The 16,952-nt window shown below is 45.3% G+C and overlaps 1 protein-coding gene across 5 annotated transcripts in view; it reads right to left on the bottom strand.

Annotated features, from left to right (window-relative positions):
- LOC115148566 (protein Jade-1) overlaps window positions 1–16,952 on the bottom strand; it is a gene marked incomplete at its 3' end in the record, with an annotated part of 123,268 nt that overhangs the window by 70,140 nt on the left and 36,176 nt on the right. For all 5 annotated transcript variants that reach the window (XM_029690565.1, XM_029690562.1, XM_029690564.1 and 2 more), the window contains 1 exon segment: window positions 8,587–8,744. In XM_029690565.1, coding sequence (XP_029546425.1) covers window positions 8,587–8,744 — 158 coding nt within the window.

Here is a 16,952-nt window from a genome sequence, read left to right as displayed (position 1 = left end):
TATCAAGACATTTTGCAGGAGAATGTTAAGCTATCTGTCTTCCAATTGAGTTTCAACAGAAGTTGGGTGATGCAACAGGACAACGACCCAAAAGACAGAAGTAAATCAACAACAGAATGGTTTCAACAGAAGAAAATATGCCTTCTGGAGTGGCCCAGTCAGTCCTGACCTCAACCCGATTGAGGTCATGCCACAGCATCTCAAGAGAGCAGTTCACACCAGACATCCCAAGAATATTGTGGAACCGAAACAGTTTTGTAAAGAGGAATGGTCCAAAATCCCTCCTGACCGGTCTGATCCGCAACTACAGAAAATGTTTGGATGAGGTTACTGCTACCAAAGGAGGGTCAACCTGTTATTAAATCCAAAAGGTTCACATACTTTTTCAAACCTGCACTGTGAATACAGTGTGTTCAATAAAGACATGAAAAATCACAATTGTTTGTGTGTTATTAGTTTAGTTGAAGTGTTTGTCTATTGTTGTGACTTAATGTTTTCAAATTGTATGACTAATTTATGCAGAAATCCAGGTAATTCCAAAGGGTTCACATACTTTTTCTTCCCACTGTAAGTGGTTTTTTTTTTTCGGTCTGCCTAAGTGTAAACCAGGGGTGAAGGACTGCCCCCTCTCATCGAAGCCAAGAGGTTCAAGGCCGACCGCGGTACTGCAAGCACTGTTTGCAGAAAACAGGATCCCCCATTATAGTGAAAGGGAAAAATGGCAATCTTCGTGATCAATCTTCGTGTAAATAAAACTTTTTTTTAAAGACAATCATGATGGTACCAATAATTGCTTCTATGACACCAGATGAATGTTCTTGAACCGATTATTTTAAAATCGCACACAGAAGAAGTTTAGTTGATGAGACTACACAACAAAGAGCTGTGACCCACTGTGTAAAATTCAATATTCGCTCAGAATTTGAGCAAAGTTTTTGATTGTTTCTCATATGCACGATATGTGCATGTGCAACACCCCCCACGCTTCCTTGTCTACACCCCCACTAGAAGTAAACAAGCCAAGCTAAAGATAGCTAGCTAGCCCAGCTAGACTAAAACTGTGGGAAGAAATACTCTGATGGAGCTTTCTGAAAAAGAGATGGAGAGACGACACTGCTACAGTAATGACCAGCTTAGAGATTTAATTAAAACAGGACTAAATTGGAGCATTTTCGAGCCTTCGTGCGAGAGGAAGATATATTGGCGGTCTCGCCAACGGGCTCCTGGGAAAAGTCTGATTTACCAGCTAGCTAGTTCTAGTCTTCAAAAAGCTAGGAAAACAACCTCCAATTCTGACAGTCGTCTCCCGGCTAAAGACTTTAGTGGACGGATGACGAAACCCGCAAAGCAACAGCCCTGGGCCTCAGAGCAGTGTGTGGTGGAAGACAAGAACGCTATAAGTGAGGGTGCATGCGACCTCGTCTTCGGAAGTCCGGAGAGCTGGTTGGGGAAGCCTGGGGAGAGACGTGTTGGCCTCAATCCTATACAGCTCCAAAATCGTTGTGGATGAAGTTCATATGACCTACATATGGTATGCACAATGACCTAGAACTGTTCTTCAACGGTATAGAATAGCACTGCGATGGATACATGTAATGTCGGAATGGAAAGTATAGTGATGACATACCATTGAATGATTGAAAGTTTTGTATTTCTACAAACGTAATAACCCTTTGCCTTGATGACAGCTTTGCACACTCTTGGCATTCTCTCAACCAGCTTCACCTGGAATGCTTTTCCAACAGTCTTGAAGGAGTTCCCCCAAAGAATGCCAAGAGTGTGCAAAGCTGTCATAAAGGCACAGGGTGGCTACTTTGAAGAATCTCAAATATATTTTGATTTGTTTAATAATTTTTTGGGTTACTACATGATTCCATGTGTGTTATTTCATAGTTTCGATGTCTTCACTATTATTCTACAATGTAGAAAATAGTCAAAATAAAGAAAAACCCTGGAATGAGTAGGTGTGTCCAAACTTGACTGGTACTGTATATCTCTTTATTATGTGTGGGAATACTTTGGAACAGATTTACAACATTTTAAATCACTTGGAGACTTCTACCACGAAAATGGGGCGAGAAAGGGGTTAAAATAAAGAATAGAAATGGCTTGGAGCTGATTTTGCTGATGTTTTTATCAAACATAAAATGTGGGGGCGAGTATAATCTCCCACAGGCCGAATTGCAGGTAGACTCCAAGTTGTAAAAACATCAAGGATTATCAATGGAAACATGATGCACCTGATCTCAATGTCGTGTCTCATAGCAAAGGGTCTGAATGCTTATGTAAATAAGGTATTTCAATTTGTTTTAAAATACATTTCCAAAAACCTTTTTTTCCCCCTCCTTTGTCATTATCGGGTATTGTGTGTAGATTTATGAGGGGGAAAAAAATCATTTTACACATTTTAGAGTAAGGCTGTAACATAACAAAATGTGGAAAAAGGGAAAAGGTCTGAATACTTTCCGAATGCACTGTATATTCTGTACTGTCACCTCATATTAAATATTACAGCTCAAACCCTGGATTATGTCGGTCAACAATAGGTGACGGGGTTTCCTCTTGCCATCCAACTTTTAGCTACAAACCACAGGATTTGAAAGAGAAGTGACTGGTGAGACTAGGGATGCATGATATATCGGTGAGCATATCGGAATCGGCCGATATTAGCTAAAAATGCCAACATCGTCAGCGAGACAACTCAAAAGGCGAAATCTATCAACGCCAAGACAATGGAATTCATTGCCCTTGACAATCAACCGTCCTATGTCGTGGATGATGTTGGCTTTCGCCGACTGGTTGAGCCCCGGTACACACTATTTTTCAGATGTTGCCCTACCAGAGTTACGCAGTATTGTTGAAATGTACATCTATGAGCTACTTGCTATGGGCGTCACTGCTATTAACGTCACGACTGACATTTGGACCAGCGACGTCGGCCCCATGAGCATGCTGAGTCTGACAGCAGTGGGTCGATGTGGATTTGGTACTGAGGAAAGCCGTATAGCATGTTCAAGAATGTGCTGGTTCTCATACCGCTGCTGCCATTTCAAATGGTATTTGAGAACACGTTTGAAACGTGGAAACTTGAACACACTCCTAGCGCCATTTGAACAACTGACTGGGGAAATAAACTCACCAACCTGTGTCTGCAGCAGACGTGATACCCTCTGTCGTGGGATTGAAACGCCCGCTCAACAAAACCGCCGACACAGACCGTGGGGTTAAAACTTACAAAAGTACTTGAGGGTGTGAACAAGCGAGTCGGTGGCCTTCTCTCTGAGCCTCTTTACTGTGCCACCACCATGCTCCATGCTAGGTACAAGGACCGCTACTTCGATGCAGACAAGAAACAGGGTTTACGTGAAATGTTACAGACAACTGGACAAGATGGAAACGGACGCAGCGACAGTGCGCACAAAGGAAGAGAGGCCACGGACAGACAGAGCTGAAACTTCACTGCTTGACATAGGTGATGAAATCCTGGCTGAGAATGAAACAAATGAACAACGAAACAGCACAGGAAGAAAGTGAAAGAAATAGGTTTTGATTATGTTTTACTGGTAATGGGGACACACGTAAATGCCAACAAAATAACTTTTTTGGGGGTCGGTGGGGTGGTATTTGTGTGTGTGTGTAACCTTTTTATTTAACTAGGCAAGTCAGTTAGGAACAAATTCTAATTTACAATGACGGCCTACCCCGGCCAAACCCAGACGACGCTGGGCCAATTGGGAGTCCCATAGGGCGGCGCACAATCACTGACAGATGTGATACAGCCTGGATTCGAACCAGGGACTGTAGTTTGTCCGTGTGTGTGTGTTAACTATTTAACTGTACTAGAATGCTTAAAAAGCCGCAAAAATGTTAAGTATAATTTTTTTAGGGCTAGGAAAATATCGGATATCGGCGCATCCCTAGGTGAAACAGTTGTATAGGCTTCGTCCGTTTTGCTAACACCCGCTGTGGATTGCTTGGCTTGCTAGCTAGCATGTGTGTAGTGTGTACTTCTGAGCCTGCGTCTCCCCTAGTCTCCTTCTCCCTACCAGAGATATTCAACAAAAAAAGGAAAAGGCTGCTGAACCAACGGTCTCCTGGTCCCTGATGAGCAGGAAACAGCGTCATTTGTGAGAAGGAGTGGGAAGTGAGTAAGTGAGGATGAGTCACCCAGGCGAAACAGAGCAGAGGCTGTGTCCCAAAGAGTACCCTATTCCCTTTATAGGGCCCACAGGGGTCTGGCCAAAAGCAGCGCACTACATAGGGAATAGGCCGATATGTGGGACGCAGCCTCTGAAGGTCCTGCTGCCACCTGCACAGCCCGCAGTGGCCACAGCTATTGGCATGAGGGGCCCCTCACCAAACCACAAAGAAAAACACCACAGAGACATGCACCACAGGGGAGCAGCGGAACTGATAACAACGGAGCTGCCCGTTGTTTCATGTGGGATGATCAACAACTAGAGCGTTCCCCCTAAAGCAGTCTTTATGTCTGAGGTGGCAGGGTGCACAACATGTGATCCATACATGTAGACAGACACACAATGAGCTCACATAGAAACACACATGCAGGCAGAGGAGAGAGGGCAGGCAGATGGGGGGGGTTCGTAGGGAACCCTTTAATGCCCCAGATGTTGCTCAGCCCACGATGCATAGCACACAGCTTTGATCCGTCACACGGGTCCAACCGCAAGTACTGGTGTGGAGGGTGTGTGTGTGTGTGTGTCTGTGTCTGTAGGGTGGATTCATAGCTGTGGCATGCACACTGCTTTGGGTGGGAGGACTGCTTTTCCTTGCTTAGAGATCCAATAACACTACACGCGCGCAACTAAATGCACACAACCCAAGGGATCACAACTGTAAAACACCCCCCCCCCCACCACACACACACACACACACACACACACACACTGGAGAATGTTGTGCTTTAGGATGTAATACAAATGACTGTATAGCCTACTTTCAGTGATCTATGTGCTTATGATTCCAAGCACAGCTCGCATGGATTTCATCTCCCGTTTTACTAAACCAGTCTTCAACTCAATAGGTGGTGTACCACTACAGCGAGGTCCACTAATCCACTGATGGGTTACTGGCTCAAATAGAAAAAGTGACCAGAGAATCCAAACCTGAGCATATTTACCTTCGTATTGCTTAAAATGATCCATTATTTTCAGTGCATAGGGGGTAGGGGCAAGGGGTGGATGTGGGATTGAGCCAGAGTTCACCAAGCCATAGATAAGACAATGAAAGGAGGGGGCATCCCTGTGACATAGTTAACAGGAGAGTATAGGCCTAGAAGTGATGGCGCCCCTCCATTCAGCCACCCTGGTGAGAGAGCTTACAACAGCATGACTGGACTCTAACAAAGCCTGGTCTGCACAGCAGCTCTGGAGAACAGGAGACCACACCTGGGTTCAAATACTATTCAAAACCACTTCTAATACTTTAGCTGGGCTTGATTGAGCTTCCTGACGCATATGGACCCCACCCCCCGCACTCCAGGCTGACTAAAGCAAACAAACTATTTTGAAAGTTTTCAAATAGTATTGAACCCAGGTTTGCTCTGGAAACCAGGCACTGGGATTAGACAGACAGCAGGCAGGCTGCGGTCAGAGTTACCATTACCAAGCCAAGCAGAGCCAGGCCAGAGAGCAGCAAGCCAAGCTCAGTCAATCCTGAACCCAGTGACCCAGGCCAGGCAGAACCAGTCAGTTTGGTAATGATGTGGTACAGAACAGTGGGTTTTTAAAACCCCCTTGACCCATGCTCATCTTTGGCCGAAAGCCCGTCTCTTTATAATGCCAATCATCATCATGGAAGGAGTTTGGGGAGGTTCCAGTTGTTGAAGTGGACATAAAATAGTGCACTGTGACTTCAAGCCTGGTCTGCTGGGAGCGGATGCAGCCTTGAGCTGATCAAAGGCTCTGGCCACAGTTAGTGCACTATACCGAATAGGGTGCCATTTGGGACGTAGCCTAGGACTGGGAGGAGGTTGTTCCCTGGGGAACCAATGCTCGTTTCCTAGGCCATGGCCCTGCTCCTCGGCTCTCTAGACCTCTGAACCCCAAACGTATTTCATCTCCCCACTGAGCCACCAAGCCATGCACTCGCTCGCCCTTTCTCTCAGCTACTGTTCGGTTTTCCTCTCCTCTTCTCCTCAGGCCAAAGCAAAAGACAAAGTCTTTCGAAGTATGATGGTTTCCAGTTCGCCGCCACCACAGTCAACAGAAGAAGAAGAAAACCTGCCTTTGCTGCTGCGGCGTCAAGCCTTTTCTCATTAGGAGAAAAGAAGGTTCTCGTACATGTAATGATTTCGTTCCCCTGCGTTTCAATGGGGACTGAGGCTAAAGAGAGCGTGCCAATTCGTCATTCTCTGTCTGCCGAATGAGACTGTTATGCAACGGCTAATTACTTCCACTTGGCCAAGGGAGTGGGGGTCTCTCTCTCTCTCTGAAAAGGAGCACAAACACAGGGACCGAGCCATCTCGGTCTCTCTCTTCGACCATTAAGTGTTTATCGGAAACCACGACGGCACAGTGAGCTCGTACAGACAGAGCGAGGCCGCGCGGTGGAAGAGAAGAGGACTGCGAGCCCGAGAGAGAACGCAAGGCTAGCTGAGACCGACAGGCCCTGCAGCTTTTCCTTTCCACAATTTTTGGAAGATGCCATTATTTCTAAGTGCAGTCAACTCACTTATTATCTACCTTCAACCATCTATCCCTGCATCTCCCCACATTCTAAATAAATCAAGGCAAGAACGTGCTAATTTGTGCATCTATCCACCCATTTATCTAGTTACCCTTATCTGTTCCTCTCCTAATTTGTACCTTTTTTAATTCATTTTTATTTAACTAAGTCCGTTAAGAACAAAGTCTTATTTACAACGACGGCCTCCCGGGGAACAGTGGGTTAACTGCCTTGTTCAGGGGCAGAAAGACAGCTCGGGGATTGGATCCCTTCGGTTAGTGGCCCAACGCTCTAACCACTAGGCTATCTATCCAGCTCTACACACATCTCATCTATCCAATCCATCTTCCCACATTGTGTTTCCTGCATGACCAGGAGAGTAAAGCACTGAGGTTTGTTGATGTTTCCCTGTGACCCGGTCCCTTTGGTGTGACTTCTCTACCCCCACTCTACCTCTGCCACACTCCGTGTGTGTGTGTGTGTGTGTGTGTGTGTGTGTCTCCGCATGAGTGTGTGTTGCGTGCGCCCCAGTCTCCCATCCTCACTCTACAACCCAGTCTGTGTAGACCCCACCCCATCTGACGAACTCCGACCAACATCTCCATGTTCCCAGAGCCTAGGAACCCTCGTTGGTGGGTGATCCTACGATCCCTGGACACTGAGCAGCACTTAAGGGCCCACTACAAACCCTTTCTCACAATGCAGCTGACCTGACCTCTAGAACACATGGTGCTGCTGTGATCTCTTCCAGTAAAACCTGTCAAATGTGTGTGGTGGGGAATGGGGCATGTGTGTGTGTGTGTGTGTGTGTGGGGGGGGGCTCTGATTCTTCCACACACCCGTCTGTCTGTGGGAGATGATCATAGCCAAGAGCCGGGCAACGCAACATGCTGCAACGTTACACTGAAGCTAAGCATGCAGGTCTGTGTGTGTGTGTGTATATGTGTGTGTGTATGTGTGTGTGTGTGTGTGTGAATGAGATTGTGTCCTCTGCAGTGTTTCCCAACGGCGGTCCTTTTAGCGTGTGATAGGACACATTGTGTTTCCTGTATGAGCAGAATGAGAGTAAAGCAGAGGTTTGTTGATGTTTCCTTGTGACCCAGTCCCTTTGTTGGGACTTCTCCACCCCCACTCTACCTCTGCCTCACAACCACACACCTTTACCTATCAGAGTTGTATCAGAATAAATTAAAGCATTCAAACAGTGTTATTGGTGTGTGAGGGTTCAGGGTGTGGTTAAAGTGCGGTTGTTTTTCATTGGTTATCAGAGCAGGGAAAGCATTCAAACAGTAGGGCACAAAAATGGAATTCAACAATATTCTAAAATGTATTGAACTTAGTAGGGAATAAACTAAATGAATTGAATATTTCTTTAAAATTTGCCCAAGTCTAATCATAAGATATGAACAGAATGTGATTCCTGCAACTTTCTGAACAGGCAAACAGAATTCCCCCGTGCAGCTGGCACTTCCTGTAGTCATCAGCAATGAGGCACATGAAAAATATTCTGGTACATGGAAAGGCGTTCCCAAAAACCTTCTCAATTAAAATGTTACCAACAAAGTAGCCTATGCTTACCTTGCAGAATGATATCATGATTATTTGCATCCAGTGGCTAGGTTTTGCTTTGCAAACTCTACCATCACATGGGCGCTACAAAAACAAATCACTAAACAACAGCCTCTTGCTAGGTGTGCAATGGAATTCGTCTCACATTTTCCCTAGAGCTCAAAAGTAGTCTCCTGATGTGGTTTAAGCATTGTTTTTCTATTGAAATTTTAGGGGGGGATTTTAAAAGCGAAAACCTAACAGAACAGAACCCTGGAAAAACAAAATGGAGAAAACACAATGGAATCAGGTGATTTTATAGAGCCCTAAAACAGTAAACATCCTCCCTACCTGACGACGGGTTCTGGGATGGCGTCTACGCTGGCGGGAACCTGGACCCCCTTCTCCCACTCCTGTCTCCAGGGGTCTGACAGCACGTAGAAGTCATCAGGGCCCAGCTGGGCCGAGTCTGGCAGCTTCATGGCCGTGATGAAGTCCGTCCGAAACACCTGACCGGAAACACACACAGACAGGAAGAGTTTCAGTCATACGGACACCATTCACAACGCAAAGCGAGAGCGTTTGAGTCAAATGATTATGATAACAATCATTTACATCTGTATAGCAGTTTGAATTTGAGAAAACATGACAGGTTTCAGGCTAAACATTGCAACCTAAACATTACCATCACGCAGGCTGCCCGTTGTATGGGGGGGCAGTCCATGTAGGTCAACTTTAGGGTCATATTGTGAGCACAAAGACGACGCAATGACATCATTTGGGGAACTAAGTATTGTCGAAGGGGGTGTAAAGTAGCCCAGGTGAAAGAGCCTTTACAATAGTGCTGAGTGATTAGTGTTTGAGATTGGTTCCGTTTAAAAAGAAGGAAAAAAAGGAGGAAATAACAACAGAAAATATTTTACAGCTTTTTAAATGGAAATTCCAAAGCCAAAAATAGTGAACATTTAATTGCCAAAACATTGAAAATATTCCATTGTCTCTGTCAGGTTCACATTGGGTAGACATCAATAGATACATTGGGAATGACTATGAAATAAAATATTTCTGTGAATATTACTTACTTTTTATTTGATTACTTTATTATTTTTCATCATCTCATCTCTGCTCAGTCAGTAGCAGCCAGCCAAACCTAACGTTATCTATGTGCTCCCCATACTGTACTGTCTTTAGTCATCCTATTTAGCTAGGCTAGCCTGCCTAAGTATGCTGCAGAGCTGTCTAAAATCATTTTACTAGTTCTTCCAAGTAGATAAGGCATACTTTCACAAACCTTCTCTAGCTCTCTCCTCATTGTGTTGTGTACATTCCTCTTTCATGCGGTCTGCATGTAACCTAACGTAGCAGGCCTAAGTTTGTCCGGCTCGGACAAGAACAGGTGCAATGGATTATTGTCATTGTAGTTAATTATCACGTTTCTGCACTGAACTAGGTTGAATACTTTCTTAATGAAAATTACATCTGCCTTCAAACCGGTATCCCACATAGTTCTTGACTTAATTTCTCTCATGAATGATTCGATTTCACTCTAGAGAGAATCGGCACATTGGGCTCACAAAAAAAAAACACGAACTAAATAGAATTTAAGTAACTGAATCCATATCGGTCAATTAGTTGTTTAATACAACAACAACAAAAAAGAAGTGAATCACTCAGCACTACTTTACAACTAACGCTATAAAGAACACCTGACAGAACACAGCGAGAGAAACGAGGTTTCACTCAAATTGACACATGGAGAAACACAACAGAAAGAGTTTCAGTCACAGTCAAATTATCACCATACCAATAACTTCCATTGGTATGGCAGTTCTCAAACTCAAAAAGCATCGTCAACAGGGAATCGTCATTGTAACTGTGTCACTGGGTGCATCCCAAACGGCACCCTATTCTCTTTATAGTGCACTACTTTTGACCAGGGCCCTATGGGTAGTGCACTATAAAGGGAATAGGGTGTCATTTGGGGAAAAAGCTTCACGTTGTATGAAAAGGGCAGTCCTTTAGACTGATATTGTAAGCACAAAACGAACCAAAGTCACATGGCGATCACTGTTGTACTGTTGCAGGTGGCAGTGGTGTTGATATCCGGTAGCCCAGGTCAAATAACCGCTACAACTGACGCTACACAGTCTTTGTGTATGCAAAGCCTGCATAAAACGGGCGATTTCAATTTCAACATCCGACGAAAGGCCACCGGCAGACCAACAACTTTGTCAGATTTCATAGGAAATTAAAAAGAAAAGAAAGAGCTGGGCTTCAGGATGCTCTGTGCCTCAGAGCCCAGGGTGAGGCGAGGGGCTTTGTCCCAAATGGCACCCTATTCCGTTTATAGTGCACTACCCATTGGGGCCCTGGTCAAAAGTAGTGCACTACAAAAGAGAATAGGGTCCCATTTGGGATGAGCCCAGAGAGTCTCAACCCTGTGGCCTGGCCGGGGGCCTGCGGAGCAACACTGATGTGATCAGTCCCATAAGACGCACTGATCCCCAAACCTACACCAACCTTCCTCAAGGACATAAGGCACGGGCCCACCATGCCATGCAGAGCATTATCCAACCAGGCTGGCAGATCAGCTTTGACACCCACTTCATTATACACGTTATCATTCCTTAAGAAGCCCCTGCTTATCCCCTGCTTTATTAGCTAGCTGCCTGTACCTATCCCTTCCTACATCTTCCCTCCCTCTCTCCGTTACCCTCCATTCCTCTGCTGATGCTCTCACTAGCACACGCATAGATATAACCAAGGACTCCTAGTGCGGTTTTTTTCTTCTTACTTCAGAAACAGGGGGAGGGATACTGGGAGTTGATAAACAGAGAGAGGGAGGATAAGTGTCTCAGAGCGGGAGCGAGAGAGTTGAAAGACAGCTGAATGAGAGACTGGAGAAAGCTAAATGAAGAGGAAGGGAGTAGAGATAGAGAGGGAGTAATGGTTAGGTCACAGGGGAGTTGACCTTTATGACCGGAGGGCAGGAAGGATAGATTTCTCTGGATGAGTCCCAAATGGCACCCTATTCCCTTTTCAGTGCACTGCTTTTGATCGGGGCCCATAGGGCTCTAGTCAAAGGTAGTGCACTATAGGGGGAAAAGGTGCCATTTGGGCCGCAATCCTTTATCTAGAAGAGCTCTTTCTCTTCCTGGGATTAATGTGGAGAAGCTGAGAAAGCGAATGCAGCAGCCCCAGTAAGTGCTAGGCTGTATATGAAAAGGCCATATGTAAAAACCCAGGCGGACAGCCGGGTGAAAGTCGCCTTGGTCGACCAGGGTGTCTGCCAGCGCAAATAAATAATGCAATGTAGCGAGTGTGTGTGAGACAGTGCGTGTGGGACGGAAAGTGTGTGTGTGGGACAGAGAGAGCAAAGAGAAAGTGTGTGTGTGTCTCAGACAGTGAGCCGAGGCCAAGACGAACCATCCTCCTCCTCTTCAGCAGAGCAGAACTGGGGGAGGACAGTCCGGATGATCTCCTGTTTGCTCTCCAACACCCAGCAGCAGAGCAGAACTGGGGGAGGACAGTCCGGATGATCTCCTGTTTGCTCTCCAACACCCAGCAGCAGAGGAGAGGGTGTGTCAGTGATTCATTTTTACTGCCGTGTTTATACAACCCAACCACAGCTAATTAATGTCAGGGAAACAGAATTACAAGGTCCCTGCTTTTAATGTCCACTCCTCTCTCTCTCCCCCCCCTTACCCATCCATCTCTCATTTCACCCCACCCCTCGCTCTCCCCCCCCCCCCCGCTCGCTCTCCCCCCCCCTTACCCATCCATCTCTCATTTCACCCCACCCCTCTCTCGCTCTCCCTCCCTCCCTCTTTGCCCCACATCTCTACTTCCACCCCAGTTTCCTCTCTTCCCCCTCTCCCTTTATTCCCCTTTCCCTCCCTCTCTTATATCAAACAGTGTGTTGTGGAAATCAAATCAAATGTTATTGGTCACATACACATGATTAGCAGATGTTATTGAGGGTGTAGCGAAATGCTTGTGCTTCTAGCTCCGACAGTGCAGTAATACCTAACAAGTAGTATCGAACAAAGTACACAACATATACCCAACACACACAAAATCTAAGTAAGGAATGAATTAAGACTACATACATATGGATGAGCGATGTCGGAGCGGAACGGACTAAGAAACAGTAGAATAGTATACAGTACACACATACGAGATGGTGTATGTGTGTTTAGTGCTGAGGATGAGCGACTCCCTGGCAGGGGCTTGTCAAGCGGGTATGATAATAATGACAGGAGGACAGTGTCGTTCCCAGCACTCGTCCTGTACACAGCAGTAACGGTCAGGGATAGGGCAGCTCAATGACCTACAGCTACTTACGTCAGCATCATCAGGTAAAGAAACACACACACCTCTCTGTAGCTGAGTAAGGATGTAAACCCAGGATGGATAGGAGTTATGTTTTGTAGCGAGCAGGGTTCTCATTACCTCCAATCTAGTGCTTAAGTGATGACATGGGGAAGGAGGGGATGACAGGCCGAGAGGGATTACAAATCACACCACACACACACACACACACACACACACAGAGAGAGAGGGAGAGATCTGCAGAGCAGAACACTGTTCACCTCAGTAATGTAAATCTGCCTCACCGCAACAGGAATGTGTGCAGGTTTGACTGACTCACCTGGTCTCGCTCACCTTTATAATCACCTACCTTGTGTTGAGGATAGTGACGGTATGGAAATGGGAACGTGGTAGATGTGAGTTGAGGATAGTGACGGTATGGAAATGGGAACGTGGTGATGTGAGTTGAGGATAGTGACGGTATGGAAAAGGGAACGTGGTAGATGTGAGTTGAGGATAGTGACGGTATGGAAATGGGAACGTGGTAGATGTGAGTTGAGGATAGTGACGGTATGGAAATGGGAACGTGGTGATGTGAGTTGAGGATAGTGACGGTATGGAAATGGGAACATGGTAGATGTGAGTTGAGGATAGTGACGGTATGGAAATGGGAACATGGTAGATGTGAGTTGAGGATAGTGACGGTATGGAAATGGGAACGTGGTAGATGTGAGTTGAGGATAGTGACGGTATGGAAAAGGGAACGTGGTAGATGTGAGTTGAGGATAGTGACGGTATGGAAATGGGAACGTGGTAGATGTGAGTTGAGGATAGTGACGGTATGGAAATGGGAACGTAGCTAAATGCACACCAGACCAAACCGCACCAAGATGGAGGGTTGTTTCCCCAATGGCACCCTATGTGATGCACTACTGTTATAGCCTGGTCCCATATCTATTTGTGCTTTTGCCTACTCCATAGTCATTGTCAAGCCAAACCATTTTTTTTTGGCATGATAAAGTCCATAAGGAGTTGTCAAGAGAGCAGAAACAGACTGGAGAACACTTTGTCTGCAGAAACATACGCATACTTGAATGAAAAGCGTCACGCAAACTGGCCACCCTCGAAGCTGAGATCCCCGAAAGGTGACTGGCCACTCCCAGGCGCATTTTGTTATTGTTTTGAGGAAATTAGCATTCAGCATTGTGGTAAAAGAATAAGTACAATATATATATATATATATATAAATAAATAAATGAATCGGACCAGTGCCATAGACTTATACAGTAATTATGACAACTTCCAGACGACGGCCTCCAACCTATCTTGCAGCATGAACTAAATCTAGTATAGAAAACATAAGCTACAGCTAGCTAGCACTGCAGTGCATACAATGAGGTGAGTAGTAGACTCAAGAGAAAGATAATAGTTGAACAGTTTTGAACAAATTGATTTCTTTAAAAATGAAAGTGAAGTAAGAGAGCGAGAAAGAGGTAGCTACGTATATTTAGTTGTATATTTAGCTATCGAATGCAACTAGCTAGTTTAGCCTACTTAAAACAGCTGGCTCAAACAGGGAGGGACGCTATGTTAGCTAGCTGGCTAAGGCTATCCAACACCAACTCTTCCAAGTCAAGCTAAGCTTGCTGATATATTAATTTATTGCCACCGGGGCCCGCCGGTGTAACTGCTAAACTGCTTGCTGACTGTACACTGTACTGCATGATTGTAATGGGTTTACAAACTCATTCGTTTTAGTAGCTATGTCTGCTATGACATTAGTGAATATGGTGGCAACGATGTAGGCTGTGTATGTAGCAGTTAGCGGATATGAAATGAAGGTTTGGCTTGGAAAGGTTTTTCGCCTGGTCACAGACAGCTGATGTGTTGTGCACTGAAGTCCACAAGCGAAGGGAAAAGGTGAGAGGAGGAGAGCGTGTAGATGCGAGAAGGAATTATACAACAAGCAAAATTATCATGCTATGAAAGTGAACTGTGTTTGCGTGTGATCAGGGGTGTATTCATTCTGCCGATTGTGTTAAAGTGTTTCTTAAAAACAGAAGCAAATGGAACAGGGATAAACATACACTATATTTACAAAAGTATGTGGACACCCCTTCAAATTAGTGGATTTGGCTATTTCAGCCACACCCATTGCTGACAGGTGTATAAAATAGAGCATACAGCCATGCAATCAGACAAACATTGGCAGTAAAATCAACTTACTGAAGAGCTCAGTGACATTCAACGATGCACCAGCATAGGATGCCACCTTTCCAACAAGTCCGTTTATAAAATGTCTGCGCTATTAGAGCTGCCCTGGTCAACTGTAAGTGCTGTTATTGTGAAGTAGAAACATCTTGGAACAACAACGGCTCAGCCTCGAAGTGGTAGGCCACACAAGCTCACAGAGCGGGACCGCTAAGTGCTGAAGCGTGTCGTGTGTAAAAATCTCCTCAGTTGCAACACTCACTACAGGAGTTCCAAACTGCCACTGGAAGCAACGTCAGCACAATAATTGTTAGTTGGGAGCTTCACGAAATGGGTTTCCATGGCAGAGCAGCCAAGCCTAAGATCACAATGCACAATGCCAAGCGTCGGCTGGACGCAGAAATACAGAAATCAGTCAATTTAAATAAATTCATTAGGCCCAAATCTATGGATTTCAAATGCCTGGGACGGGGCGCATAGGCCCAACCACCTGGGAGCCAGGCCCAGCCAATCAGAATTCGTTTTTTCCCCCACAAAAGGACTTTATTGCAGACACAAATACTCCTCAGCACCCACCCTCCCCCTCAGACAATCCCACAGGTTTGAAGTCAGATGTGGAGGTCCTGGGCTGGCGTGGTTACATATGGTCGTGAGGCCAGTTGGATATACTGCCAAATTCTCTAAAGTGGTGTTGGAGGCGGCTTATGGTAGAGAAATTAACATTAAATACTCTGATAACCACTCTGTTGGACATTACTGCAGTCAGCATGCCAATTGTATGCTCCCTCACAACAAGACATCTGTGGCATTGTGTTGTGTGATGAAACTGCACATTTTAGAGTGACCTTTTATTGTCCCCAGCACAAGGTGCACCTGTATAATGATCTTGCTGTTTAATCAGGAATCAGCCCTGACAGGTGTGGCATCAGATATGCCACACCTGTCAGGTGGATAGATTATATTATCTTGGCAAAGGAAAAATGCTCACTAAAAGGGATGTAAACAAATTTGTTAACAAAATTTGAGAGAAATAAGCTTTTTGTGCATATGGAAGATTTCTGGGATCTTTTATTTCAGCTCATGAAACCAAAACTTTACATGTTGCGTTTATATTTGTGTTTAGTATCGATGCAGGCAAGTGTGAAAAGCGGTATTGAATGTCACTGTTTGTCACCTTGATTACTCGAATTGTTCTCTCGACCTGTGTGCACCTACGTTGTAAACTTTCATTCATAGGCTAGGTTGTAGCAACCTCATGATGGGTATAGGAACATTTGAGTATCATGTAGTAGCCTAAACGTATCACTGTTACATTGAGCTGGGTGAATGGAATATGAATGACAGTCATCCAATATGCTGTAATTGAAGGCCGTGCTCATAAAAAAATAAAATCATTGTCCTGCCTTATCTTAAACGTCACTAACCGCCAATGAAAGTGATGAGCATGAAACTGCTGCTGCTACAGTGCTGCTGCTACAGTGCTGCTGCTACAGTGCTGCTGCTACAGTGCTGCTGCTACAGTGCTGCTGCTACAGTGCTGCTGCTACAGTGCTGCTGCTACAGTGCTGCTGCTACAGTGCTGCTGCTACAGTGCTGCTGCTACAGTGCTGCTGCTACAGTGCTGCTGCTACAGTGCTGCTGCTACAGTGCTGCTGCCCGCATCAAGTCTCAAGGCCATTTAGGATGAGAAAAAAAACATACGACTTAAGTAGAGGGGAAAACAAACTGACAACTTCAACGGATTTAACTGAATTCTGAAAGTGTCGTCGTACATTTCAAAAAGGCTCATGTTGACTTAAGGCTACACTACAGGAGGCTGGAGAGCGAGGGAGAAACAGAGACACAGAGACACAGAGAGAGAGAGAGAGAGAGAGAGAGAGAGAGAGAGAGAGAGAGAGAGGACAGGCTATGTGCACACTGCCCACAAAATGAGGTGGAAACTGAGCTGCACTTCCTAACCTCCTGCCAAATGTATGACCATAGAGGCACATATTTCCCTCAGATTACACAAATCCACAAAGAATTAAAAAACAAACCCAATTTGATAAACTCCCATATCTACTGGGTGAAATACCACAGTGTGCCATCACAGCAGCAAGATGTGTGACCTGTTGCCACAAGAAAAGGGCAACCAGTGAAGAACAAACACCCTTGTAAATACAACCTATATTTATTTATTTTCCCTTTTGCACTTT

This window comes from Salmo trutta, chromosome 15, assembly GCF_901001165.1.
Source record: "Salmo trutta chromosome 15, fSalTru1.1, whole genome shotgun sequence".
NCBI lineage: Eukaryota > Metazoa > Chordata > Actinopteri > Salmoniformes > Salmonidae > Salmo > Salmo trutta.
Note: the sequence above shows the minus strand (reverse complement) of the source record. Positions and strands in the feature narration are given on the sequence as shown.